Raw genomic sequence first — 27696 nt, forward strand, 5'->3', positions numbered from 1 at the left:
CGTCTTCAGCAGACTTCAGCATTGTAGGTGTCAGCTTCCCTTGCTCAGAGGCTGTGTTCAGACTCGGTGACCTTGAGGTCAGCTGTGGGATTCGTGCAGTTACTGCTTTCCATTTATTTTTATTGACCACAGGCAGAGTTTCTTCCATGCTGCCCAGTCTCCTGCTGAGCTATTCACTGCAAGCTCATGGTTCAATTCCTTGACATCACTGGAATTTGGTAGGAAGAAGAGAACCTCGCAGACCTAAGCATTCCCGAGTAACAGAATGATTATGCTGCTTCTGGGAGTTAATTTGGCAATTTTTGTAACAGGAAGAAGATAGAATCTGAAAGTAATGAATACTATAATGTTATTAAGAACAAAATGACAGATGAACCCATTTTAAATAATAATCACTGTTGTTTCCTGTGTAATTCTTTCATCAGCATAGTACCCTGGGAAGCATCTGATCCCACCAGGGCTGAAGCAAAAATGCCTGGGCTTTCCAAGACATACCAGTCAATACCACAGAACACTTAATCCATTCTTCAGTAATACCTTAATTATCAGCTATCTTTCTCAGTGATTAGGCTCATATGCTGCCAACACAGAAACTGCTGCAGCAAATAAAAGTGCTTAACAAAGTTCTTAAGTATATCCTGTGTCTGCATCTTAAAATACAAAGCTGCTTGATGTAGACAGTAATTAAGGTACATAGTTAGTAATATAAAATTGGCACTTTGATGAGAAGTCTCCTAGTACAATATGCTTTTGATAAGCACAAATTGGGATAGGTTTGGGTACAGTGCTTACCACTGGATATATAGCAGGACTTTTTCAGGATGGGCATAGAAAAGCAATATGTCATTTGTTCAATTAGAAAGCTGTCCCAATTTTCTGTGCCTTCAGCATTGCATTCTACAGATCCAGAAAAACTAAATTTCTTTTGACACATTTGAAGTATACATGGAAAGTGAATGTTGCTTTAGAAAATGACTGATTAGCCAAAGGTTATTTTTTGTTAAAATTGGTATGTTTTTGTCAGAAATTTTAAGTTAACTTCATTTTCATCAACACTTTTTCACAGAGAGGGAAAATGTTCTGCAAACCTCTTACTCTGTTTATACTGTTTATTAGATATTTGGTTTCTCTTCCATTAGTTCTAATGTTACAGAGTTCTGAAAATCACTACAGGCTAAATGCATTACTAAGAAAAATAGAAATATGTGTCCAGGTCCTAAAATGTCAGCCAAAAGTAGACTTGTTTTGCATACTAATGATTTATTTTGTTAATATGTGCTTTTGGTCACTATGATTAATGAAAACAGCTCTCCTCCTTCCTGCAAGATAAATAAATCTTGTTGAAGGATGTTTAAACTTGAGAAGACAAATAAACAGATACTTCGACGTATTCATTTTTAAAAAAGGTTTATAGTTGCAAGTTCCAGGGTTTACAGTTTCATTTTCAGGCAGATTTAGAAAGCAGTGATTAAGCATACAGCTTCTACTTAACTTGTAATACGATAGAGGTTTGTGTGGAAAGCTGTCTACAAGGATAGAGGATTCCTTAAGAGTGTTTTCAGACCTGTTACATACATCATTATCTCTTTTTCTGAATTCTGGGCTTTGGTAGTGCAGCCATTCTCACTCTCCTGAGGGAATGTACTTGTGAAAACTCAGCTTTGCTTTCGAGGTCACAAGAACTTTTGTCATGAGTGTCAATAAAGCAGCTGTAAAAGAAGGATTCTCTGCCTTATTATAAAACTATGTGTCAATTAAAATCTCAGCCTTCTTCCTGAATCAAGCTAAAACTTTTCAGGTATAAACCCATTTGTATATATAAACCTCTAATTTTTTTTACACACACTTTTCATTATTTTTTCTATGAGATCTTTCTTCCTTTCTGTGCCCCAAACCACCATTTAATTTCTGTGGTTACCCCATGAGACTCTGCTCATTCCCTTAAGTGCCATCAGTCAGCTTTCAACCTTTTTTTGTGGCATTTTTCTGGCAGATTTTAACAGAGTATATAGTTTTGACTTGCATGGCTTGGCTTTTGTCTTCAGTCCTGTATATGAGCCAGAATCACTGCTCATCAGGAACATTTCATGGACAACAAATTTCAAGTAGAGCAAGTAATGAATCTCAGCAAATGTTCTGGCTGCTATAATGTAAATACCAATAAGAAAACCAGGAGAGTTAGAAGAGGGGAAACATTTAGGAATATCAATAAGACTTCAGGCATAGAGAACAGGAAAAAAAAAAAAGAAGTAGTGTTGAAATCACAAAATGACCAATAAAGACAAAGCACATGCTTCTAAGGATTGATAAATACCGGGACATTTTAAGAGTTCTTCAAACTAGATATTGTTAACAATGATTACTTTTATTTTCATTGCTACAGGTAGTTGTTTGTATTCATTGGTGGTGCAAAAACAATCTCCCCTTTGGTTTGTAGTTCTCACAATGATTCATGGGGTATCTCGTGTCTATTAGATTAAATTACTGATTTCAAACTACTTAACTCTTTAAGGGAAAGTTGACTTGTTTTGCAAATTTATAGCATTTGAAAGTGATTATATGGATACATTTTTTAAAGCATAGGTATGACTTATGTATAATTTATACACAGAACTGTACAAATGTGAAGTGTGTCTTCATTTCCTGCACTGTGGGACAACTGGAAAGAGGGAAGAGCGCAGCGCTAAAAATCAGATCCCGGCTATGGGCCCAAACATTTCTGGAGGTAATGCACACAAAAATCTCTTTCTATACACAAAGACATGAGCATTTAAACAGCATTAACCAGATACTTAAGAACACAAATGATGAAATTAAATGATCCTTTTTGTTGTCACTTTCCTGTTCGGGTCGCATGCACGCTGCTTACTTTTCTTTTTCTAACTATCACTCCCTCTCAAATTCATGTGCTGAATCCTACCAGAAAACTCCAAGATTATTTTTAAACACCTTTCCTGGTTTTGTTTCTGCTTTCCTGGACCAGCCCAAATCAATAATCCCTTAGATCTCCATGATACGCTCTGCTTTCATCACATCTTTCCTGATGAAAGGTTTTTGCTGGAGCCAAACAGTAGATGACGTACATTGTGTCCAGCTTAAAAATTCATTGTTATTCATTCTCTGTTAATCTAGGGAAGAGTCATATATGTCAAGCTCCTATGACATACAACACTCATGTATTGACAGTCTGCGACTTAGCACTAAAAAGAAGGGACAGTGCAGACAATGGGGAAAATGAACTTCTCTTTGAAAATTCTTGGATTTCCAACTCTATCTGCTCTCAGAATTGTATTTATACTGCGTAAGGCAGAGGAATCGCACTGTCAGCTGTTATCTCACAGCTGGCCATGTGTCCATGGTATGCTATGTGTAAAATTATCTGTGATAATTTTGATCACTGCAGTGTCCAAGGTATGTCACAGTGAACCTTCTCCATCTTCTTCACCAAGCAGAAGATAAAGCTTAGCTCCCTTAGCTAGCTACCTTACTGGGATCTGGACATGACATATTCTGGATCCAGTCAAGTAATTCTGTTTGCCATTCTGCTGGTGAGATCTAATTAACTCTGTAATGGCCAAAACCAAGGTCTTGTGAAAAAATAAACACATGCATGAAACCCTTGCACAGATCCTTAGATGCCAAATTTCTAGGCTATTTGCAGCTATTTCAGTGGGAATTAGCCTCTTAAAAGTTTTTCTAAGTCCAGTTTAGTATGTAAGAAGAAGTAACTATAAGAGGCTAAAACTAAACAAATTTAATGAGAAACAGAGAGTGTTGAGTTTTTAGTTGTGACAGAGGATGTGTAACACTTGGAACAAACTAACTACAGAAGACATGAAGACTTGTTTTCTTAGTATCTCTTAATGAAGACAGAATCTTTTTCTAGAATATAAGCTTACTTAGCCTGGCTTACATTCAGAAGAAGGATATTTGCATGAAATTCAGTGGCCTGTTTTATACAGGAGCAGTGGGACTCATCTTACCTAATTTGAGTAATCTGCAAGTTAGATGCCAAAGCTGGTTGCCTAACTGTAGCCAGCAGCAAGACGGTCAGGTGTCTTCAGAGGATGCTTTATCCAGCCTATTTGAAATACCCTTCTCTGCCCTCCTTCTGATCCGGATGGTGGAGAAGGGTCACAGCTATGCCTTGGGACACAGGTTTACTGTTCCTGTACCTCTTCACTTGGTGAGCTCAAGGCAGAGGTGGAACCTCACACCAGCCTGTGGGCAGGCACAAGGATGAGCCATCATGTAGGCTCCCTACGTACAGAGACCTCATGGCAAGTGCTCGTACAAGTACGTCTTTTGCTTACTCCACTGCCCTTACACACCCTTGCTATCAAACACAGCTTTTTATTTTTACCTTTTAGCTGTATCTCCTTAGGAAGCATTTCTGTTTCCTTCAGATAGTAACTTACAGGCTTTGTAAAGGCTCAGAAACCTCCACTTAAAGCAACAGAACTTTTTCAAAGTAAAAAATTCTAGTCCCCAGAGAAGTGTTGCATCCTCCCATTTATGTCTAAGAAGTTGCCAGAATAACATGACCCCTGCTTCACGTGCAAGCTTATATCTTAAGAAGAGAGAGCAAATAGTGTGATGGGATCTGATTGCCCTCCTCCCACTCACCTCAAAACAGTTCCCTTTTTCACAGCCCCTTTTAAAGTTAAGTTATACAGCCATCACCATAAAAGACTGCAGAGCATAATTAGCTTCCTAAAAAAGTCATGATCTGCTCTTAGTAAGCCTGTAAACTTGTAGTTCCTAAGGTTGTTTCAGGAGTAAACTAAAGTAAACCTTAAAAAAAATTGCTCTTAGCTAGGCTGAAATCTGCAGACTCAAACTGAGGATTAAAATGCATTCAAAATAATCAAGATATGGTTATTCTGAACCAGGAAGGCATGCTGAAGGGCCAGACTGAACCCCACGGTCATGGTTTTGTAAAGAAACTTAAAAGAGAAGTTGCTGTCTCTACAGCAACATCCCATACTCTTTTGCACATGCAGTTAATGTACAAAATTTTAATATGCCAAAGAAGGATAATGGTGACATACAACATTCCTCAACTGTGTTATAATCTAAATGAAGATGTGATGATCTGCAGAAGAAATTGTTTGTGCTCATGAAAACTGAGAACACACTGACATTATGTTTTTACTTCTCCTAGATATGCCAATGCAAACCTGATAAGAATTTGACTCAAAGTGATTGATTAATGCTGGGATTAACTAAATAATATTTCTCATCAAAGTTATATAGATCAGCCTGTATATTTTGTTGCCACAAAAGATTAGTCATATATTGAGTGACTCCTTCCTCTTCCACTTAGTTTAACTGACAAGAGCTGACCCCTTTGCCTCTTGACAGTTGTAATGTGTCACCTTAAAACCCAAAACCCCATAACGAATAACAGTTAAATGACGTGCAATGATTAGACATGTTTGAGTAAATAAAGCAGCCCAAATTTCCCAACCAGCCAACAAAGATACAGACAGACAGACATTGTGCAAAGGCCAAGAAGAATCACTGACTTTTTTGGATTAACTTCAAAGCCTGGCTGTAAATATCAACCCTCTAGTAAAGCTGACTTTTGGTTTCAGACTTGCTGATCAAGCAAATAATAGCCTTATTCTTGCAAAAGAGTAACAACCTTACATGGCTATGTTACGTTGTGTTCTGTTAGGGCTCTGTTATGTCCCCATTTGTCTAATCCTGGTGTTTCTGAGTCATCAGGGGAAGATCCAAGGGGATCTTGCCCGGTGTTCTTTGTACTTTCTAATATAAGACTCAGGAGTTGGCTAGTAAAACATCTGGTTTAAAAAGTATTTCTAAATGATGAATCTGAACCATCTGTATGATTTGCAACATCCTTGCAGGCTCCAGGCTCTCTGGACACTTAGAGCACTGTGGGAAGTGGAACCCAGCTCATTCTTGACTATTATTTCAGCCTGTATTGAAAGTTCCTCACGAGGATAAAAAATCTCTTTCTGTGAGAGCTTGGGGAGGCAGTAGTGTAAAAAACAAAACAAACCAAGCGAAACCAAAACGCCACCACAACAACAACAATCAAACAAACAAACAAACCAAACCAAAACAAAACACACAGGATGTGTGAGGTTCTCAAGAGTTTTGAAGATTATTTTATTTCTTTTAATGTTATTGAATATAATTGTATTGTTTCTCTCTTGAGTTTTAGACAGATCCAAATATTTGATTTTGGCATCACTGACTGCATGAACTCCCTTAGCTAGAAGGGAGAAAGCTGAATCTTAATCTGAGAAAGCTGAAAAGCAACAGAAACATGGCAGCCAAACTGTAATGGGATGCTTCCATAGAATACAAAGCTGTGTTTTGTCTTCTCTGTTAATTACTCGTTATTTCAATGCTTCTGAACATGTGCTGCTCCTGTTTCTTTTTGGATGCCTAAATATGGAAATATATGCTTAACATAATAAAGATGATGAGTGCTGCAACACCCACATATTAGGTGCCTGGTCCCAGAGCGGAATACAAAACCTGAAACGAAACACCTAGGCTTCTTATACAGCATGCAGAGACAATGAGGTACCTTGCACTAACTATCAGGGTGAGGCATGAGGGCTACCCCTTATCAGGGGGATAGGCACCCCAGTCAGGATTAGGCAGGAATATTTCAATCGTCTCAGAAGGCAGAATCCAAAAATGACTCAGGAGGTACCTAAAGCATTACTTGCAAGTCTTAAGGAGGACTTTGTTTATTCAACACTCAGTGGCAGAAGCTAGAGCTGGTAGAGTAGTGGTTAGAGAACTCATGACTGGAAGACATGAATTAAATTCCTTCCTTAGCTTCAGGGACCCCACATCCCTGCTTCATAGAATGGTGATGTTCCCTTCTGCTGAAGCTGTACCTCTGCAAAGAAATAAAAAGAAATTGATAGGTCTGGAAGGGTATAGAAAATGAGAAGGAGCCTGATGTAATACTTTGTTGTCTTGGGCCATCAGCTAGAAGTCCCCTCAGTCCTCTCTTCCCCCTTTGCCTTCACTGCCTGGCACCTGGAGCTGTCACCCTGTTGTTGGAGTCCATGTTTTAATTGTTCTTCCTTGGTGAGAAATTTTGTTGAGAATCTCCATATTTTAGTACTGGTGAACTCAGAGACTCTTTAGTGTGGTAGAAATCCTCTAGGCCAGGTAATGCTTTTGGGTCAAGGGCTCAGTTCAGCTGCACCAAGGCCGTTGGAGGCAGCATGGAGATGACCAGGGCAGTGGGACCACACTGACTGTGCAGCACCTGTGTGCTTGCAGGGGCTTGGAAGTCAGAACAGAGGTGAACCGGCGGAGGTGGTGCAAGGCAGGTGAGAGATCTAGCTCTTGTACGGGTTCCTTTATTCAATCACTTTTCTTTCTCTCCTCTTTACTATGGGAGCAATTATTCAGTCTGTAAGTGATCCAAGGAACAATATTTTCTAGCCTCAGCACAGAACCTCTTTCTGTGCCCGGTGGAAAATATCTCAATCAAGGGAAGCTTGCTTAGTCTTTTCAAAGCATAAATTCCCTATCTGTGGATAGAAGTAGGAAAGCACCAGAAATATTAATGAGAGAGATTATCTTGGTCTCTCACTAACTGTCATATATAAGCCATGCATGGAAGTTTAAGTAGATTATTTTAATTCAAACTAGGAATTAAAAGCCATAAATTTGAGGCACTGCCTTTCAAGCCACACATAATAACAAAAGGAAGAATTTGCCAAAGAAATTTGCCGTTATGTCAAACAACTGTTATTTGAAAAAACAAAATAAGTAAAAAAGAAAACTCTGTGTGGCCAAAAAATTCTGTATTATGCTGGATTTGATTGTTTGTGTGGAATGAAGGCTAGAATGAAAGAGACCTTGGCATGGAGCTGAACTGGCTGGACATTTCGTGGGTGTGGGCTAGTTTTGCTTTCATTCATTGTTATTTAAAATAATGCCAAAATGTTAATGAGCAGAACATGAGACTCTTGCTAGATGTGCTAAAGTATAGGTAATATTAGGTATATGAAGAAATAAACATCTTAAATTGATAACCATTAAAATCTGTATATTAAAGTGTTCTGAAATCACAAGAAAATATCTGCCTCTGTTGCAATTCAAAATAGTTTATTTAAAAGACTGTAAAAGGTATAATATCTGAAGTGTAAGAAGTTAGTGACAGAAATGAGGATGTGTTGACTTGCAGAAGAGGTGTATTGTCTTTGGTCACAGATGCATTTGGGTGGACTTACCCTCTTGTTACAAATAGCACAAGTACTTTTTGACCATGCACAGAGTCAGACATGCATTTCTTAACAAATTAATAAAAGTACCAATAGTTGTGCGACCTCTACTCTCAGCATTTATGTAAGCTACTCTGTTTATTGGCAGTAGTTCAGGTTTTTGGAGGTATGGGTCAAAGAAAGCAAGCTAATGAATTCCCAAAGCATATATTTAGAAGGTAACACCATATTGCTTACCCTCTTGCCTCTAAAATGTGCCAGACTCCAGAATATATGAATGGAAACAAGTTTTAATCAAGAAAGGTCAATATTGCTATAACAGAACTGGAATCTATATTTAGCAGGCATAAGTTCTATGGGGAAAATTCCACTGCCACGTGCAGCTTGCAATAGAGAAAAGTGCATGCCCTTCAGTTAGGGTGGCTCCACTGGGCCACACCTGACCAGAAGAAAAGTATTTCAGAGAAGATGAACAATGCTCTGTAGTGGCAGTGGAACAAAGTCATTCTAGGGAGTGTTTCCAGTAGTTAAACTCTTCAAACCTGCAGAAGAACAATGACCTGTCAGACTTCTTTAAGCTCCTAAAAGTTTTGTTCCTCCTACCCTCAGTCTAGCTACCTGTGGGACAGATTTGCCCCTGCATTTTAGTCTGCTTTCTAATGCTTCCATATGCCTTTTAGGGAAACTTCAGGTCTTTGAGCTTCCTGCAGGAACCACCAGCATTCCACTGGAGCCTGGAGAGGTCTCTTTCAAATTGTCCAAGATTTTCCAGCACTTCCCACATTATTTCTGTTTGTGTCAATTGTACTTAGGGCAACACTGCACTGAATATTTATTGGGAAGACTTTCCTTCATTTCTGGATGCTTCTGTGTCCCGCAACTGTTAAACAAAGCAAAGGCTTCAGTTCAAAAATCTATTTATAAAACAAAAGCATGGAGAAAGAGAGAAGCCTTAATAAATAGACCGGTAGGGATCTACTGCACAAGCAATGAAGGGGATGGCCGTGTTTTGCCAGCTTGCCAGGATACTGGCAAATGTCTCAGTGATGCACCTAAGAGCAACTCTGCTTGTTCTGCCACAAAGGGAACCTCACAAGGCTGGTGTAGCTGGGGCTGGGCTCCCTGCTGTTGGTCATTAGCTGCTGACATTCACTAACACTGAATTCCTTCCTCCCCGTCCTCTGAGCCATGATGAGGTCCTCAGCTTGAATTGCAAACCACAGGTCCTGCTGCTTCCAGTAAACACTGAATATTTAAATACATGCTCTTTTAAAAATGGTGTAGTAAAGAAATGCTGTTTCTCACAAATGCCTTGAGAATTATAAACAAAGCTGTAGGAGAGAGACAGCTGCCTGTATCTCCAAGGTGTTGGTACAAGTAAAAATCCTGGTCACAGCTGATGCTGGCCACAGTCATTGTTATAAAGTCATTTGCCACAAACACATAATTCTGTGAATGCAGGAAAATACACTCTAATCATTTTATATTCACCACTGCTCTAAAGCTGTAAAGCGATGGAAATGTGTACCATTTCCAGGAGCCTAATGAAGGGCTGAGAAAAGTTGATAGCTGTGGTCACAACCGAAGGTTATTAACCCCAGCCAAGCATTAATCTACAGGAAGTACCTCTTCTGATGTTCTTATTGCTGACATAAGCTCAAAATGAAATAAACCACATACAGTAGGTGAAAGGATTTATTTTTCTGTAAGTGCTGTGTTTCCTTTATATGATGTTTCAAGAGAGTTAATGCCTTTACTGTACCATAGCCAGTCAGTGCCTGTCTAATGTCTACTTCTTTAATAATATAACGTATCCTCCTGTCTCTATTACAGATTACTTTTATAAATCATATAAATTGTATCAAGAATTCTGCTTAATATGAATTACTTAGAATTTAAGACAAGGCTTTTTTTCAGGCTTTTTTTCTGAATGCAGATTGTTGCACAACTACCAAAACATGCTGGGACTTTGTGTGACAAGTCTAGTGCTGTAGAACAGAAGATGAAGAATGGCTGGAGTCTGAAAATGGAAAATAATTAGTGTGATAAGGAAAAATTATCTTTCTGAAGATCATTTCCTAGATATTTAGTACCATGAAAGCATATAAAAAATACTTATTTCCCAAGTCTAATATTAAATTGGTTTAATTTTTCATTTCAAACACTGTTGATAGCAAAGGTAGTTCTCTTTCATTAGATGCCATCTATATTAAGGAGCTGATTTGACTGTCCCTATGTAGTAATTTGAGGCAGTTTTCTTCATATTGCTCATTCTCTGTGTAACCCTCAAGAAGAGGTTAAATGTTCTGATAATAAACATTTGGCTGCTTTCAATATTTTAAAAGAACAAAATTATGGCATAGCCAAATGAGTTCCAGAAGGCAATAAATGTGCTGACTTCATGTCACCAGTAAACAATCACATATTTGACTAGTTTTTTAAAAAGAAGATAGAATGGACGAGGCAAATATCAGGACTACAAGCATGTACCTCAGGAGAGTAGTCTTCAGCCTTTTCAGGGTTCTGCTTGGAAGAACTCCATGGGAGGTGATTCTGAAGAAAAGAGGAGTCCAGGAGAACTAGTGATTGTCTAGAATCACCTTCTTTAAGCTCAAGAACTGTCCATCCTGACATGCAGGAGGTCAAGGAAAGGTGGCAGGAGGCCTGCATGGATGGACAAGGAGCTCCTGGTAAAACTCACACGTAGAAAGGAAATATAAAGGAGGTGGAAGCAGAGTCAGTTGACCCAGTGCAGAGGCTGTGTGTGGAATACAGAGGCAGTGTCCAAGCATGCAGGCACAGAGTTAGGAAAGTAAAAGCCTACTAGGAGCTGAGCCTAGCAAGTGACTTAAAGGATGTCAATGAGACTTCTATATCAGCAGCAAAAGAAAGGTTATGGAAAATATGGTCTTCTGCCAAACAGGACATGGAAAAGACTGAGTTACTCAATGCCTCCTTCACTTGAGTCTTTACTTGTAAAATCTGCATAGGGTAACATGAGGCCTCTGCGACCAGAGAGAAAACCTGCAGCAATGAACATTTACCTTCGGTGGAGGAATATCAGGTTAGAGGAACATTTAAACAAATTGCACGTACAGAAGTCCAAGGGACCTGATGGGATACACCTATACGTGCTGAGGGAGATGGCCAATGTCAGTGTGAGACCACTCTCAATTGTCTTTGAAAGGTTGTGGTGACTGGGGGAAATTCCTGAAGAATGGATGAAAGCAAATGTCACACCTATCTTAAAGAAAGAGGATCCAGAGAACTACAAGCCAGTTGGCCTCATCTCAATGCCTGAGAAGGTGATAGAGAAAAAAATCTGGAAACCATTTGCAAACATCTGAAGAACAATAAGGTGATTGAGAGTTGTCAGTATAGATTTACAAGGGGGAAATTGTGCTTGACCAACCTGATAGCCTTCTGCAATGAGATAAATGAGGTTCATCTTGGTGGATGAGGGGAAATCAGTTATTGTTTTTTATCTTGACTTTAGCAAGGTTTACGACACTGTCAGAATGAATGAAGATAGGTAGACAGAGAAGTACATTCAAAACTAACTGAACTGCCAGGCTTAAAGTGTTGTGATCAGTAGCATGAAGTCCAGCCAGAGGTTCATCACTAATGGTGTACCCCAGGGGTCAATACTGGGGCCAGTACTGTTTAACATCATTAATAACTTGGATAATGGGACAGAGTACACTCTCAGCAAGTTTGCAGGTGATAGAAAAGTGGAAAGAGTGGTTGAGACACCAGATGGCTGTAGTGTCCTTCAGAGGGGCCTTGACAGGCTGGAGAAGTGGGCTGACAGGAATTTATTGAAGTATGACCAAAGGAAATGCAAAGTCCTCCTTCCACAGGAGGAATAACCCAATGCCTCAGTACAGGCTGGGTACCAAACAGCTGGTAGGCAGTGATCTATTAACAGCAAAGGATGTGGGGGTCCTGGTGGACACCAAGTTGAATGTGGGGGTCCTGGTGGACACCAAGTTGAACATGAGCCTGCCGTCTGTGCCCTGGCAGCAAAGAAAGCTGACAGCCTCTTGAACTGCAATAGGAAGAGCATTGCCAGAAGGTCAAGAGAGGTGACTCTTCCTCTCAGCACTAGTGAGACAAATCTGGAGTGCTGTGTCTAGTCCTGGGCTCCCTGGGACAAGTGAGACATGGACATACTGGAGCAAGTCCAACCAAGGGCCACAACAATGACTGAGGGCCTGGAGCATCTGATATACAAGGAGAGGCTGAGAGAGCTGTGACTGTTCAAACTGGAGCAGCAAAGGCTCAGGCGGGATCTTATCAGTGTGTATAACAACTGATAGGAGGGAGTAAAAACAGAACCAGGCTCTTCTCAATGAAATCCAGTAACAGGGCAAGAGGGAAGAATGAAAAATTGAAATACAGGAAATTCCATTTAAACATAAGAAAAAACGTTTCACCATGAGCGTAGTCATACACTGGAACAGATTACTCCTAGAGCTGTGGAGTCTCCATTCTTGGACATATTCAAAACTCAAGTGGACATGGTCCTGAGCACACTGCTTTAGTTGACCCTGCTTTGAGCATGTGGTTGGGGTAGATGATCTCCAGAGGTGCCTTCCAACCTCATCAGTTCTGTGAAAACTTTGAGTTGGGCCATGGTTATCCAACTACATCCAAGCTGGTTTCAAGATTTAGGTTATGCTTATTTCAGGTCATGTTCACAAACAAACCTTTCTCCATCAGTGAAGGAAAGAAACAGTAACCCAAATCATCATGACATCTTCTTACCTCAGTCTTTGCTCCACAAAACAACTGAAAGGGGAGAAACATTTTTTAGAGAGGGTTTTTGGCTTTGATGCAACAGGACATTCCAGAGAAAAGCACCACCTAGCAGGGAGGAAAAGATATTGAGTAATCACATAGGAACTGAGTCTTTTCAATGGAGCAGAACTTCTAAATGTGCAAGAAGTAGAAGGAAGGAGAAAGAGTTTTGCAGAAGGGTGTTTAGGAAGTGATGGTGACATTCCAAATACACTGGACTGTGAGAACCTGGTGTTGAAATGAAAGATTGCTTTAGTTGCAGGGTTGTCTTTCCATAAATCAGTAGTCAAATACTGTGTTGAATTCTGGCCATTGTAGTTCAGAAAGGATTGAGACAGGTAGCAAAAATGATTAAGGGCTTCTAAAACATTCTCATACAGAAGATTAAAACTGTTTACCTTAAGAAGCCTAATGTAAGGGGATGTAGTCATTGTCATAATACCAAGCCCTTATCTAATGCTTTTTTGTGCATATCAAAGCACTTTTTCAGAAGTAGAGCCACATCCTTCGCCCAAATGTTCTTTACATGTGATGAGATATACAAGATAAGCATCACCCAAAAAATCTGTTGCGGGAACTAAAAACTCATTTGTTGACTTCCAGAAGATCATTGTAACCACTCAGCCATCCTTCCCAGGGATAACAACAAGAGGACATACAGTGCAGCTTCTTCTCTCTGTAGCAAGATAACATTCAGTGAAATAGATGTCCAATTCAAAATGAACTGAAGGATTTACTTGATACTTGATGTACTTTGCCTTCAGAACTAATCCCAGTTAGGTACCAATGATGCCAAAAGCTCAACAGGATTCAAAATATGTGTGTGGAAAATATTTATAAGCATTGTATTAAGTGTTGGAACCACTGAGAATTTTTTGAGGGACATGCACTTTCACATCAGCACTTACACCAGTTTATAACAGATTTAGGCAGATATTTTTCACACCAGCACTTAACTATCACTTCAAGGCAGTTTGCACATAGCAGGAGGTTATTGTTAAGGTCAGAACAGCATGATGAGACACACAACTGGTCAGACATAGTGTGTAAGTGCCTACCTAGCTTCCAAATGAGGTGAAAACACTAATTAAAAGTCATAGCATAAGCTGCATGGTATAACAGTTTTTAGTCATTCTAAAACAGAGAAGGTAATGCTTAATCTAATCTAATCTAGTCTAATAATGTTTTATAGATACAAGCAAGAACAAATGTAAGACAGAACTGTCAGATACATTTTGTTTTGCCTGCATGTCTTTGGGTTTGTTGAAGTGCCTAATGAGAGCTATATAGATATTTTACTAGGCAGCAGTTAAACAATGACTGCTATACATTCCTGTTGCAGTTGTACAATATAGTAAAAAAGCAAGATGAGTTGTTCTGGGTTTTCTGAGCTCTGCTGCAATAGCAAATGGATCACTCTCTAAGTGTAGTTCAGAGATGTTTGTGCCTATTGTTGGTCTTTGATGAGAAGGCACAGCCTTCCTTTGAGGCCATCAGTGCCTCAGCCTGACCTCAATGTAGACCTGGAAATCTTCTCAAGATACCTGTGTTTGTTGTTGGAATTGACGAGCAGAGGCAAGATTTTAAAACACAGACACCCCATAAACCTCCCCCCCTGCTTCAAAATCACCAGTCTCCTGTTTCAGAGAGAAATATGAGAAACAACTGTATGTGTCTTTCTGCATATCTAACCCTTCTTCCCCATTTAAACATGCAGTCTTTGTGTTTCAGCTGCGTTATGTGTTTGTCTTGTGGACACATACAATTCTCAGGATTGCCGTATCATTTACCAAAATGAACCACCTTTGCCTTAGGAAATCAGTGCTCTGTATTTTTTCTCTGTTATTCCTCATAGTGTTTTTAAGTGTAAGCATGAGTTTTCATAATTTCTTTTTATTAATGTAATTTCAGAGAAAGAACGATCTCTATACTCTTTCTTCCAATGTGTCCTTCGAAGTTAAGAGCATGCCATATAAAGTGCAACCAGCAAAGCTCCCCAAAGAAAGCATAGCAGTAAGTAACTGAAAATGATATCTTTGTGTGAAGCACATGTATTTGGTCATTCTGATCACAGCTGTGAAAGTTTTTATAGATGAAAATATGGAGATCAGGCTTTCCTGTCTTTCTGGTGTAAATTCCTGATATGATACCTAAAGGAAATACCTTTATTGCTTTCTGTGGAAGTTGCTGATATATGATACTAATTCCATTTTAAAATAATTTCTTGCTGCATTAATCTGCAGACTGCTTTGTTGCAATCAGGATGGATTTTTCACCTAGAAGAAAACAAGAAACTGTGAAAGCAAGTGTGCTATTACCTTGCTTAGAGTAAAAAAAATCTGGAAGAATTTTTTTGTGCAAAATCCAGAATCTTGTTTCTGTCAGGTTTAGAGGTTTCACTCTTTTCCCGGTCAGCAGTTCTCTCACACAAACTTATGGATTATCTATGGCAACTTCTCTCCTATCTGTATTAAGCTTCTTTGATACCCTGATTTTCAGAAAGGTCTGCATATCTCTCCAGGGTTTCCACGTCACAGCACAGCAGTTGCAAATATGAAATTACCTGGTGATCCCTACAGATGTGGTTGATAGATCGATACTAAAGTAATTGCCTTATTTGCATAGAACGATTTGCATGGCCATGGATTACTATATGAAAAAATAATCTTGAAGGCAAAGGTTTGATTTAATTGTTTGCTAGTGCGAAAGCATTAAGTCTGGGGAGAAATTTAAAGGAATTTGCTTGTCATGGTGTCTAATACCGTGATTAAAATTCACCCTATTTCATTACTACTGATAGAAATAAGCAAAATATCAGTGCAAAATTTGATTCTACCATAAGAGTTATGTGAATTTGAAGACTTGTTCTCACCTTTATAAAGATTTATCATCCATAGTCCTTTTAAAAGATAAGCTCAGTACAAATTTTTCCCAGTTAAATCCTGATGCAAGTACATCATATCAGTCTGTTGAGATGCAGTAGGGAACAGAATATTTTCTTACATGGAAAACCAACATAAAAAAGCACTTTACAGCTTGCAATGGATATATTTTAGAGGATACAGGCTATAAAGTTTTGTTTTGAACAAGCACAGATTGAATGGTTGATAAATGTTAATACTTGCTCTGGGGAGACACAGGTGAATTCTCGGTCCTATATGCCCAGTGACTCCAACCTCAGGACAACCATGATTTTACCAGAGAGGTTTGGTGCTCAAGGCAGTATTCATCCAGAAAGGTTCAAAGGCTCCAAGCTGACAGTTATACTCAGGCTCTTTTTATTAATATTTTCTTGCAGCATGTGTTCCATACCAGAAACACATGTTGTGCAGAACTCTGTTGATAGTGGTGCCTTCATCTGGACTGAAGTGCTTTACCCCAGGTGATAGCCTGCTGTTCTCAACAAGTGTCAGATGATCTATCAAATGATCAGATAAGCATTTTATTCTCTTACTCCAGCCAGTATAATGCTTGTTATTTGCTGCAGATGATTTACAACAAAATGCCTGTAATGGCAACTGTAAAATGTTGAAAAATGATAGCGCTTTTATGTCGTTTCATATCTGAACATGGCAGTGGATGCTTGCCAGCTCTACAGTTTGATGTGTTATATGCACAAGCTCTTTTGATGTTCCACTTGCAAGAAGAAATATTTGCTTGAAGTTGGGCAATGCTTAATATTTTCGCTCCTTCTGAAAAAGATCACTGGTTGTGCTTTAAAAAGTTTCCAAAGATTTATTTGGAAGTTTATGGTTTTCTTTCAGACAATGCAAGGATGGAAGTGGAATAAAGATTTTAATATTTTAAAATTAATTGTCAAAAGAATATATATTTTAAATGATCAGCTAACAACTTACAGTTTATACAGTGAAGAGAATATATTCTAAAAGAACAGAGCATATGACCTTCATTTAAGTCATACAGCACTGGGTTCCAATTTTGCAGGCTGGTATATATATTTAATGTCAATTGTATAAAGAATCCCATACACATTGGTAATCTACACAGTCATGTGTATATGCTTACACATTTGCAGCACTGAGGTCTTGATTTCCATCATGACAGAATATAGGACTATAATTTGAACAGAGGGTCATTATATATAGATGTGTGAAAGGTTACCTAAACGTAAGAAAGTCTCAGTCTTTTCTGGTAGAACATTAGAGTGAAAATGACATCAAAATTAGCTTGGAACTTAGTGGAGCTTAAACCAAGATTCACCAAAATTAAAAAAAAAGTATTTCTGTTGCTTTTGATAGGCTTGGAATTACAACTACATATTGTACAACTGGTTGTATTTCCTTGCTAATAGCTGTATCATTCAAGAGAAAATTGTAGGTTTTTTCTTAGAGGCATTATTATGGTAAATGATACAATCCTATTTGATAAATTTCATGTGCAAGATAAAATAATACTTTTTTGTTATAAAAAGTATACAGTTAGAATGAGCAGTAATTTGTTCGATTTGAATTTATGATTCTTAAGTATTGGAGTTTAATAAAATATGATTGCTTTTCTTAAATGCTTGATGGGATCTTCAGAAGGGATGCATTTAGGATAAACTGTTTGACCATTGTCCTACGGTAAGTAAAACTGATGTCAGACTAAAGCCTTTAACTCTTTTTTAGCTATTACATGGTGATGGGACTTTCATTTTAAATGTGCTTATATTCCTTATTAAATAGATTTGCACAAACATTCATAAATGTCAATATTAATTATGACTCCAAGCTCAAGGGCACTTTTACATTTTATTTTGAGCATTTTTTCAGAATGTATAAGAACATCATGCTGCCAAGGTTGGAAGGGAACATGTAGGAGTATAAAGAGTTCCCGTTTCTCAGTCTCTGTAGGTAAAATGAGTAAAGGTTAGAGGAAGGTCATCATGGGCAGTAAATCTATCAAGTAACTAATTTATTTGGTAAGTTTCTTTTTAAGGGTGTATTAAAGGACAAGAGGGGAAAAAATAGGTTTGTGAGAATATCACCAGCAGACACTGTATTCTGGCCATCGATTCTGAATGTCTGCACCAGTAAAACCTCGTTCCCATCTATCCACAAGGGCCTGCTGATGAACAAGCAGCTTATCACACATGCTACTGTCAGCATTGTGCTGCCTTCCAGTGGAATCAAAGACAATAGTGAAGCTACATTGAGTAGCACCAAAATCAGAAGAAAAATTCAAACTGTACAAAAAAAAAGTGGCAGAAAAAAGATTTCTTTTATTTACTTGCAATGTGCTTTACTGTGGCACATTAAAAAAAAAAAAAAAAAAAAAGTTAAATAAATTCCCCCCTGTAGAAATACTTTAATGGAGCCACAACAATGCTTCTGAAGGTGAGACTATTAGGCAGCGGCCATGCTACGATGAGCTTGGATTTTATTTCCAATATCAGAGAAAGGCTAACAAACTCTGAAGTTTGTCTCACCCTCATCTTGGTTCTTGAGGCAGATGGCACTCCTTGTCACCGCTTTACAGACAAAAGGTGTGAGAGGTTCGGCAATGTGAAAAGCCAAAAGTCAGATGGGTTCTCTCAAGTCCATGAGGTGCTTTTCACCCCTGACAGAGAAGCAACCACAGTTTTCAGTGTTCACTATAAGAAAGTCTTCCAGCCCTGAATGGAGAGGAAAGCCAACATGTATCTTATGTACAGTGCCAACACACAACACTTGTGTAAAATTCCACTTCTTCATATTGACTGCCTTAGATGAAAACAGATAAATCCCCCAAAAACGTTTCCTGGCTCTGATCCTGAACTACTAAACCTACCACATGGAGAAGAACAGAAATCCAAGCCAAATAATGCAAACTTGTGTTAAATCAAAATCATATGTAAAACTGTTGTGGACAGCATGAGGTGGAGAAGGAACAATTTTCTGTAGAAATGGTGAAATGAGGCAGGCAAAACTGAAGGGATGCTTTGTTTCTTTCTTTCCCTCCAGCTTCTGCCTCAGCTCTGTGGGTGTTCAGGACTTGCAGTGTCAAACTGTTCACTGGGAATTGCTTTAGTAGCCATGCGAGTCTTTGTACACAGTACAAAATGTGGCAGCCCAGGGGCGTTGTATACTACTGATAATGCACACAGACAGGAGTGAGACTGACAACTACAAAAAACCCTCTGCTCAGGAAATAAATCTCAAGCACTTAGCACAACCCTTGCCTTGCTTTCAAAAACCCAAGACAAAGTCTGATTCATGGGAAAAGGATGTGGGTGAGGCAAGACGGTTTTAAGATTTTAGCAAGCCATCTTGCTTGTGGCACCACAGCCTTTGCCAGCAGAGGAAGTGCACGGTGTGGATGAGTTGGGATTTTTAATCCATTTCAGTTTTTGCTGTCTTGGGGCCCATTAAATTTTCATCAGCACTTTCTAACTCTTGTGTGGTATGTGATCAGGTCTTCAAGGTTTGCCTCAGGGCAGCATTCAAGAGGATTTTCAGGCAGTAGAAGGGAGATGCTTTCTTCCTTGGATGGCTGAGCTCATTGCTTGCTACAGGCTTCATGCATCTCCGCATCCTTTCTGATTTCCCTGGCCACATAAGCCTTTTACTTGCATTCATCTTTTTCCCTAACCAGTTTTTCTCTGGGAAGAATCTTTGCAGAGAGATCAGATGATCGTTTTCTCATTTTCTCTGCCCTTGCATTTTAATGGCAGATACAGTACCACTCTGAGACACAAGGAAAGCCATTCAAAAACATTTTGTCCTTACTAAATGAGTGCTGCTCTTGCTGAAGCTAATGATACAGAGAGTCTATGAAGTTCTGCAGTGGTTAAGAAGCAACCCAAAGAGGAGCCTGGGGATGGGAATGGTTTCCCTGCAGTGGCGTAGTTGATCACTTGATCACACCAGCAAGATATCTGTTGGGACCCAGGGGTGCGATTTTATGGGTCTTTTTACTAATTCTTTTTGACTCAAAATATTTTTTTCTTGCTTTGATTGGCTAACATATGACTTCTTTGTATATGCTATCTTTTGAAGTCTTTTGGAGTAATAACTATTTACAGCTGCATCAGAGAAACATATTAGCTGAATGTGTTTGTTAGATCAACAATGGTATGGCCAGCACTGCAAGTATTTCATCTTCGGGATACAGATCAATGTCAAAGTGCTAACCCCAGAAGGATTGGGCAGTGTCTTGGAATTTTCTGTGTAACCCTCAGTGTAAGCTTTGGTAGAAGGCAAGTGGTATCCTACATACGTAAGTGTTTGTCCCCTGTTTCAATTATGATCTGTGTCCCACAACAGTGAGGGATACTATAAAAAATATTCATCAGACAACCTCAGCAGACTGCCATCTTTCTAAATGCTGTGTCAGAGTAGGGGACGGTTGGCTGCACAGATGATGTAAGTGAAAAGGACTATTCCAAAGGGTCTTCCAGTTCAGCATGACAGTAGCTGGGAGACAGATCTGCTGGTGCTTGCAGAATGAAATGTCTGAGAAATTATGCTGATCATGAGAAAATGTGAGAGAGGATCAAGGAGAAAAGTGAGAGAAATGGAATTGACTTTGAACTGGACTACAGAGTCATGTCCAGTCTTCAAACTTAGGATGATGTTCCATGAATGAATAAGTATAGTGTTGTGCTAAATTTCAAGTGCAAATAGCACCTGAATAGCAAAACAAAAACAAAAACAAAAACAAAAACAAAAACGGGACTGGGAAATAGCCAAGAAACTTAATAAGAAGAGTAGATTTCCTAGCTGTACCTAGAGCACTGACAAGGAAGATCATTCATTCTTGTAATGAAAACAAAAATTTCCATCTGTCACATACTTACCGTGTTTGAGGGAGACTAGCAGTAAATGAGTAAATGAAAGAGGTCCAACAGAAAACCCCAAAGAGAAATAACTTCCTAGGCTAATAATAGAGAGGAAGTTCATCAAAATAAACTGAACTGAAGGGACATAATTGTGGCTGAGGGGCTAAGGAAAGCTCAAACTGAGGAGCCTTCCAAGCAGAGTCTGAGAGCGTAGAATAAATTTGGTACAAGGTGTGGAAGGGAGAGTGAGGACAAGGTGACGCATATGGGTGGCCCCAGAAGGAGAAGTACAGAAGGGTTATTACTACTCTTTGTTGAGATGAAGGTCTAAAGAGAGAAGTTTGCCGAGTCAATTAAAATCCTTCATAACTCAAGTTATACGCACCTGCTGCTTTCTAGAGCCTCGGACAATAAGAGGGAGTGTTTCATGCTTATTTCTCATTTAGGTAACAATCTGCGTGCTTGGCTTCTTTTAAGGACCATAACATCGTACTGCGCATTGGGCTTTGTGACAGGGACAATGCACTCTGCTTGAGGTTCATTTGGGACTTCTTAGCTGTAATGCAAGTCGTAGAAAAAAATGTATACTTGTTTGTCAACAGAAATTAAATTGAGAATAATGTAGCTGGTATCTGTTGTGGTCTGAATTAAGAGTTTGGGCTGAAGTCAAACGCTGGCGCAGAGGAATTCAATGTAAGTCTGTTGTAGCAGCCTAGGCTGTACCTGCATACGTGTGAGTAGAGTTTTCCTCCTTGAATCTCGAAGCATCTGCACAGAGGGTATTTTTTGCTTCTCCGTTAAGTGAAAATGATTTGTTTGTCTGATACAAGACTTTTGTATATGTGCGAATCCCATTTCTAGTAATTATCATGAGCAAGTGGGAAGGAACTTGTAGTAAATGAAGCAAACATGGAACAATTCCAAGCAATATGTGTTTCTAATCTGCAAAATGTTATTGAAGTGAATGCTTATAACCTCTGTATTCTGCCATCAGATGTGCTTTACTTGATGGATTTTTGTTCATTTAATATATTCTTTTCATTTCAGATCAGAACATCTGTCATTTGGTCCACTCCAAATGTCTCCTTTGTAATCCCTTTATGGGTTATAATTCTAGCAATACTTCTTGGACTACTGGTACTAGCAATGTTGACCCTAGCTTTATGGAAGGTATGTTGCATTATTACTGTTAATTTTGTCATTAAAAAACCCTGAAAGAGACTGGAAGATACTAACAGATAAGAAAAAGAGAGGCCGGAATTTTGTGATCTTTAACAGTTTGGAGCAAAAGCAACAATACACGTGTCTTGTTTGTTTTGGCAATTCTGACATGCTAGTGTCACTGACCTTTATGCAGGGAACTTGTTTTCAAAGTTCTTCTTTATTATTAAAGTCTGGTTATAAATGGGCATACAGAGTTTGGCTCCGTTTCCCAAGACCTATGATCCTCTTTTTCAGGATGTTTAGGTTCAAAAAGAAGTGACTCTAACTTTGTTTTCTCTGAATACTTCAGGAATTTCCAGTTTTTGTCAGCATGTAACAACACTCCCAGCTTTGAGAATTAGATTGCAGAAGTTTTCCTTTTATATTAGGATGTCATATCTTCTGTTTTCAAAATTTTCTAGCCCTGTGTTGGTTGTTACACTCCCCCTCACAAGTTTTAAGACAAGTTACTGGAAACTTAGTTTTCAGCCATAGTCTCAGTTGTTGTTAAAAAAAGAAAAAAGTTAAAATAACTTCTCAAATTGGGATATGGCTCATCTGCCTTTTGCTGCCTACAGGTTATGGGTTAGCTGTCTAGCCTGTGCTACTTTTTCAGATTCACCTATACAGTTAACAACAGCAAAAAGCTATGTCTAAAACATGGGAGGATGAGAGAAATGATCTTTGGTGTTACTCTCCTTTGACCTCTCGCGAAGCCTACATAATTTTGACCTTTTGACCAAAAGGGTAACTTTTAAGCAGTTAAGTTAGGTGAGAGGAATCTCACCTTTAGTGATCATTAGTCTAGGTCACAACCCTGTCCTGTGCACATTTCCCAGCACATCTTCCACCTCTTTTATTGTTACTATCTGTCAATCTAAATATCTTTTCTGAATGAGTGTCTTGCTGATATGTAATTAGCAGTTTTCTCATTAGAGTCAGGCAGTATCAGCATTCAAGCCAACTTTACATCTCCTGCAAGGACAGCTTTCATTTGAATTTTTAAAGCTCAATGCACCTAAAACTTTCATTTTTCATGGGGAATGATTTGAATAGAAACAAAAACGCTTCACAGTCTATCAGCCTGCCATGGGTTGTGCCTGACCTTTCAGGTTGACTGAGTGAAGAATGAAACTGCAGCTGAGTCTTCCTGTGGTTTGTCTTACCATGACACTTTTGTATCTGTTGTTTGTTTTCTGCAGTGTGGCTTCTTTGACAGAGCTAGACCTCCTCAAGATGACATGGCTGACAGGGAACAGCTGACAAATAACAAGACTACTGATGCATAGAGGAAGAGAGTGACAGTTCAAGTCAGAATCCTGCCTGAGACTAGAAACATGATGAGGATTAAATGAAGGCTTCTTTCCACCAGTCTTCCTTTGTACCTGCAAGTGACGTGGTGTCGTAAACTGATCTATGCAACGTTCTGAGAACATGCCACATGATGGCCATCCTTGCCAAAGAGAGCAGCTTTATCACTGCCTTACAAACATACTCACCACTAAACAGAATGTTTATCCCAAATTCCAGTCTACATTTCAGCAGATGCTTTTGAACACGTGTGGTATACTGAGATGCTTCCAGAACAAGCCCACATCTCCCAAGGAGAGAACACCTCCATTGCTGTATTGTCTAGAAGATGGACCAGGACAAAACTTCTGAACGCTACTGTATCATGCAGAATACCTTTGACACCTCCCTAAGAATAAGAACTTTTATGAAATTATGTCTCAGGGAGACAAGCAATATATCAGTACTGTGAAAGTACTTCTGAAAAACAAAGGTAGTCTATGAAGAACTTTATAGATAGGACACAATAATTTATTTTTCCACCTTTTCAGGATAAGTATCTGATATAATCATCAACTTAGATTTTGAGACAAGAAAGTAAAAAAATAGAAGTCATGTACTTACCTTGCCTGTAAATAGAAAAGTAAGCCCATTGTACACACAGAACACATCTTTCTTGGCTATAAAATGTTTTGCAAAGTAGAAGATTTATGCAGCATTTTACAAGATAAGACATATGATAAACAAGTTCATGTTGTATCTCTTTCAACCCAAAGCTGGCAGTATCACACCCAGATGAATAAATCCGTGCACAGTGTAGCACAGGGGGAGAGTTGTCCCCTCATTGCTGATGGCTGACATCTGTGCAGATGGCATGGGATACAGCCCCTTGTGAAACACTGATTTAAATTATCACAGCCACACTGTTAATCTTAAGAAGGCTTGGGGGTTTTGGGCTAGGATAAATTTTCTTTGTTACTATGTTGAAATGGCCTCTTAAAATGTAATGGCTACTGCCATTGTATCTTCTGTTTAATGTGTGTGGTAGACCCTAATGCTTTGTTCATCTAAAGAAATCATTGCTCTTTTTTTTTTTCTTTTATTTTACAGCCTACAAGCTGCCAGCCTATTTAAAGTGTTTGTTTCAACAAAGTTTAGGGCTGAATGTAATTATTTCTTAAGCAAAGCCTTGCACGGAAGGTGGGCTGTATTTGTATTTATGCAGAAAAACATTATGCTAGAAGGCCAAACATGAACAAAAAGAAGAAAAGTTATTTTGAGGTAAAGAGCAAAAATATACATTTAGGATTTATTTTTTTTTCTGGACTGAGGATTCCGAAGGAAGAGAGGCTTCATTCTTTCTCTTCCATCAGCAAATGATCCTTATCTCAGCAGAGGCTCTAAGCTCTGATCTGCGCAAATTTGTGCCAGAAAGCTTGAGTCTTAGAGTGCTAAGAGTGTGGAACTATGTACATTGTGTAAACTTCAGGAGGGATTGTTCATTTTCTGAAACAAACACCACACTTTCTTTTCCTGAGTTGCTTTTCTTTCCAATCCATCTCAGCTTCTTAATTGGCAAATGGGCTCATCCATTCTGCCACTGCTTGGCTGCCTTTAGATAGCTGCCCTTCTGCTTCCCAACACTTGGGGACAGGACTAACCATGAGACATTGTCCCTTCTGTCAGTCTGGCAGGACATTTTACAGTTTTACCATTTCTTGCATGCAGTCTGAGCTGTGAAATTGAAGTGGGATCTAGGGAACTTGGGAAGATGTGTTCCATGTTAATATCTAAAGCAAATTTGCAAGAAGACCATTATGGATTCTTTAGCTTTAGGAGTGTCTGCTGCTGATAAATAGCACCACAAAGCAAGCCCGTCCCACATTTGCGCACCTCTGTATCCCATACATTCCTAGCAAAATCATTCTCTCATAAAAAAACAGTGAGCTTCTAGCTTTTGTAAATATTGAATTGTTGTGTGTAGCAGCTTCTCAAATAAGATCAGCTAGCTCATTGCAGTCACATCATCTGCACAGCTCCTACTCTGATGCAATAGCACCATAAGAAGATACTGAACATAGGACTTTTATATGTGCAATACTTTATATTACTTATATACCTGAAGCATGTTTACACTGGCATTTGTGGTTGTTTTTTGAACTTTTGAATATACTGATTAATGATTACAATAAAGAACAAAGAATAGGAAAAAGAAAGAAAAAAAAACCAAACACCACAGCTCTGTTTAGTATTTGTTGCAATGTGTTTTCAATCCTGCATTGCTCTGAGGATGGGACTAGGTGACCTAATAAGTTCTTTGCAGTTGTAGCATCTATGGTTCACTTTTGAGCAATTATTCTCCATTTCAATGATGGGCAAAACATGTTCAGATACTAAATTTAAACCAAAAAGAAAAGAACCTCAGTGACTGCTGGGCCTGGCTGGAATCCATTGGCTGCAGCTGTGTAATGTCACTGCAAACCAAATTAGAGGCACATGATCTGACAAACAGTTACTTTGAGCAAAACTTTGTTTTATATTTCTACATCCTTGTAGATTAAACTTCCCCCGTGGAAATGTCTGGAGCCGTGTGCTGTCAAGGACTGTAGTCTTGGGTCCCAGAGTTGTGGATAGCTTTGACTGCAAATTGCAAACAGCTTTGCAAAGGAGATTTCTGTGTTTCAGTGCTTGCCAAGAGTGTTTATCCCCTGGGGAGATTGCATCCTGGATGTGGACACCAGCAGGCAGTTGACATAATCTTTCCCCCAGTATATTAGTAATGTGCTGCACGATAACCTCTGCCACATCCCTACATGACTGAACTTTTGTTTCAATGATGTCAGCCTTGTAATGAGTTACTAAATGCAGCTTTCTGTAAAAGTAATTCAGCCTTACACATCCAAATGTATGTCGTGAGCTGCTAATTGCTGAGAATACAGCAGTAGTTGGGAGAACAGAAAAAACAGCAGGTCACTTTATAACTTAAAACCTCTTAAACTGTTTATTGCTATGACCACCACACCAGTCTAGTAAACAGAGAGACATTCATCTTTCAGTTCACATGCTTCTTGCCGAGTTTGAGAAAGGCTGTCCAGTTATTTCATCATACAGCAGAATTTTAAGAGTATCAAGTGTCAAGTGACGTTTTCTGTTTAATGAAAATTTCAGAATGTACATAACAGGAATCAGTACATTTGGATATGTTGCCACTTAAAGTTTTAATCTTTAAAGGTATTTAGGAAACACAATTTACATTTAACGACAAGCTTGTTAACAAGAATTTTCTCTTGTCACCATTCTGTAACTCATTTACCATTTTTCTGTCTTTTCCAACGTTTTTGCCCTGACAGCTTTTCCAGGTTTCCCACATTAGACATCTCTTAAAAATGGCACTGATTTTCTCTACCTTTCACTGTGATTTTTTCATCTATTAGCAAGAAGGATCTCCTAATGGGCATGGCACACATTAACTAAAAAGCCTTTTGAGAACCAATAAAACACCTAGAGGTATGCAGGGGAGAGAAAGTCCCAACCAGCTATTGGCTATGGGATTCCACAACATTGTAGCAAACTTTTTTCATTAAATGCCATCTGACACACTGCCTTTAGGAATTATGAGTGAGCGCTTTATTTATGATTGTTGGCAAAGATCCATATTAAAATGTAGTGTAATGGTAGTGCCTCTTGACAATAAAAAGTCTTGAATTTAGCTTATGCAGGCGCCATGATGTGACACAGCAGGAATGCTTTTAATATTGAAGGACTGTTCTCATTTTGCCTGCATGTTGTATTTGTGGGGAACTTAACTATTCAAGATGCTACCCTACTGTACACAGTGATTTTTAGAAAAGAAGAATGGAAGTAATTGTTCAACTCACTTTTCAGATGGTTTCATTTGCTTTAATCATGTTGCATCTACTTAACCGATGCACCACGTTTCATTTGCTGTGTATTGTTCTTTTTTTCAGTAATGGTTTGCAAAGTGGATTTCAGCAACTCTTTCCAAAACTGGTCTGTGTCAGGCAGGACTGCTTTTCCAGAAGCAAGCTCAGGATCACAGCAGCAGAGCAGGATTCAGGATGCCATGTGGAATGGTCAGTGCATTGCAAAGCCCAGCTTACTTTTCAGCATTTCGCCCAAACTCATATTCAGAGTCATATTAACAAACCATCAACCCTAGATTCCCCATTTCTCCTGTGCCTGCCCTCTTTTATCGTCACTGTAAAGACCAAATACCAAGCAATCCTGACAGCAAAGCTTGGGAGGGGGAGGGCACACTTTAACCTGCACAAGAGAAATAAATGGCAACCAAATCAAGTGCATGGCAAAAGCACAAACAGCATCTGTCTTCTGATGCTCTCCCAGTCATGAAGGTTAATATTTTCCATTTATCACATTAGACCTACAGCATCAGAA

General features: G+C 38.9%; 1 protein-coding gene across 2 annotated transcripts in view; it reads left to right on the forward strand.

Moving 5' to 3' along the window:
- The window catches only part of ITGA8 (integrin subunit alpha 8), a 104939-nt gene extending 79428 nt beyond the window's left edge, over positions 1-25511 (forward strand). For both annotated transcript variants that reach the window (XR_010469997.1, XM_065050920.1), the window contains 4 exons: positions 2612-2725; positions 14940-15041; positions 21835-21957; positions 23193-25511. Coding sequence is in view for 1 of the 2 variants with exons in the window: in XM_065050920.1 (XP_064906992.1) it covers positions 2612-2725; positions 14940-15041; positions 21835-21957; positions 23193-23279 (426 nt within the window). In the remaining variant the exon portion in view is untranslated. The remainder of the gene's footprint in view (positions 1-2611; positions 2726-14939; positions 15042-21834; positions 21958-23192) is intronic.
- The last annotated feature ends 2185 nt before the right edge of the window (positions 25512-27696 follow it).

This window comes from Columba livia, chromosome 2 (assembly GCF_036013475.1).
Source record: "Columba livia isolate bColLiv1 breed racing homer chromosome 2, bColLiv1.pat.W.v2, whole genome shotgun sequence".
Lineage (NCBI taxonomy): Eukaryota > Metazoa > Chordata > Aves > Columbiformes > Columbidae > Columba > Columba livia.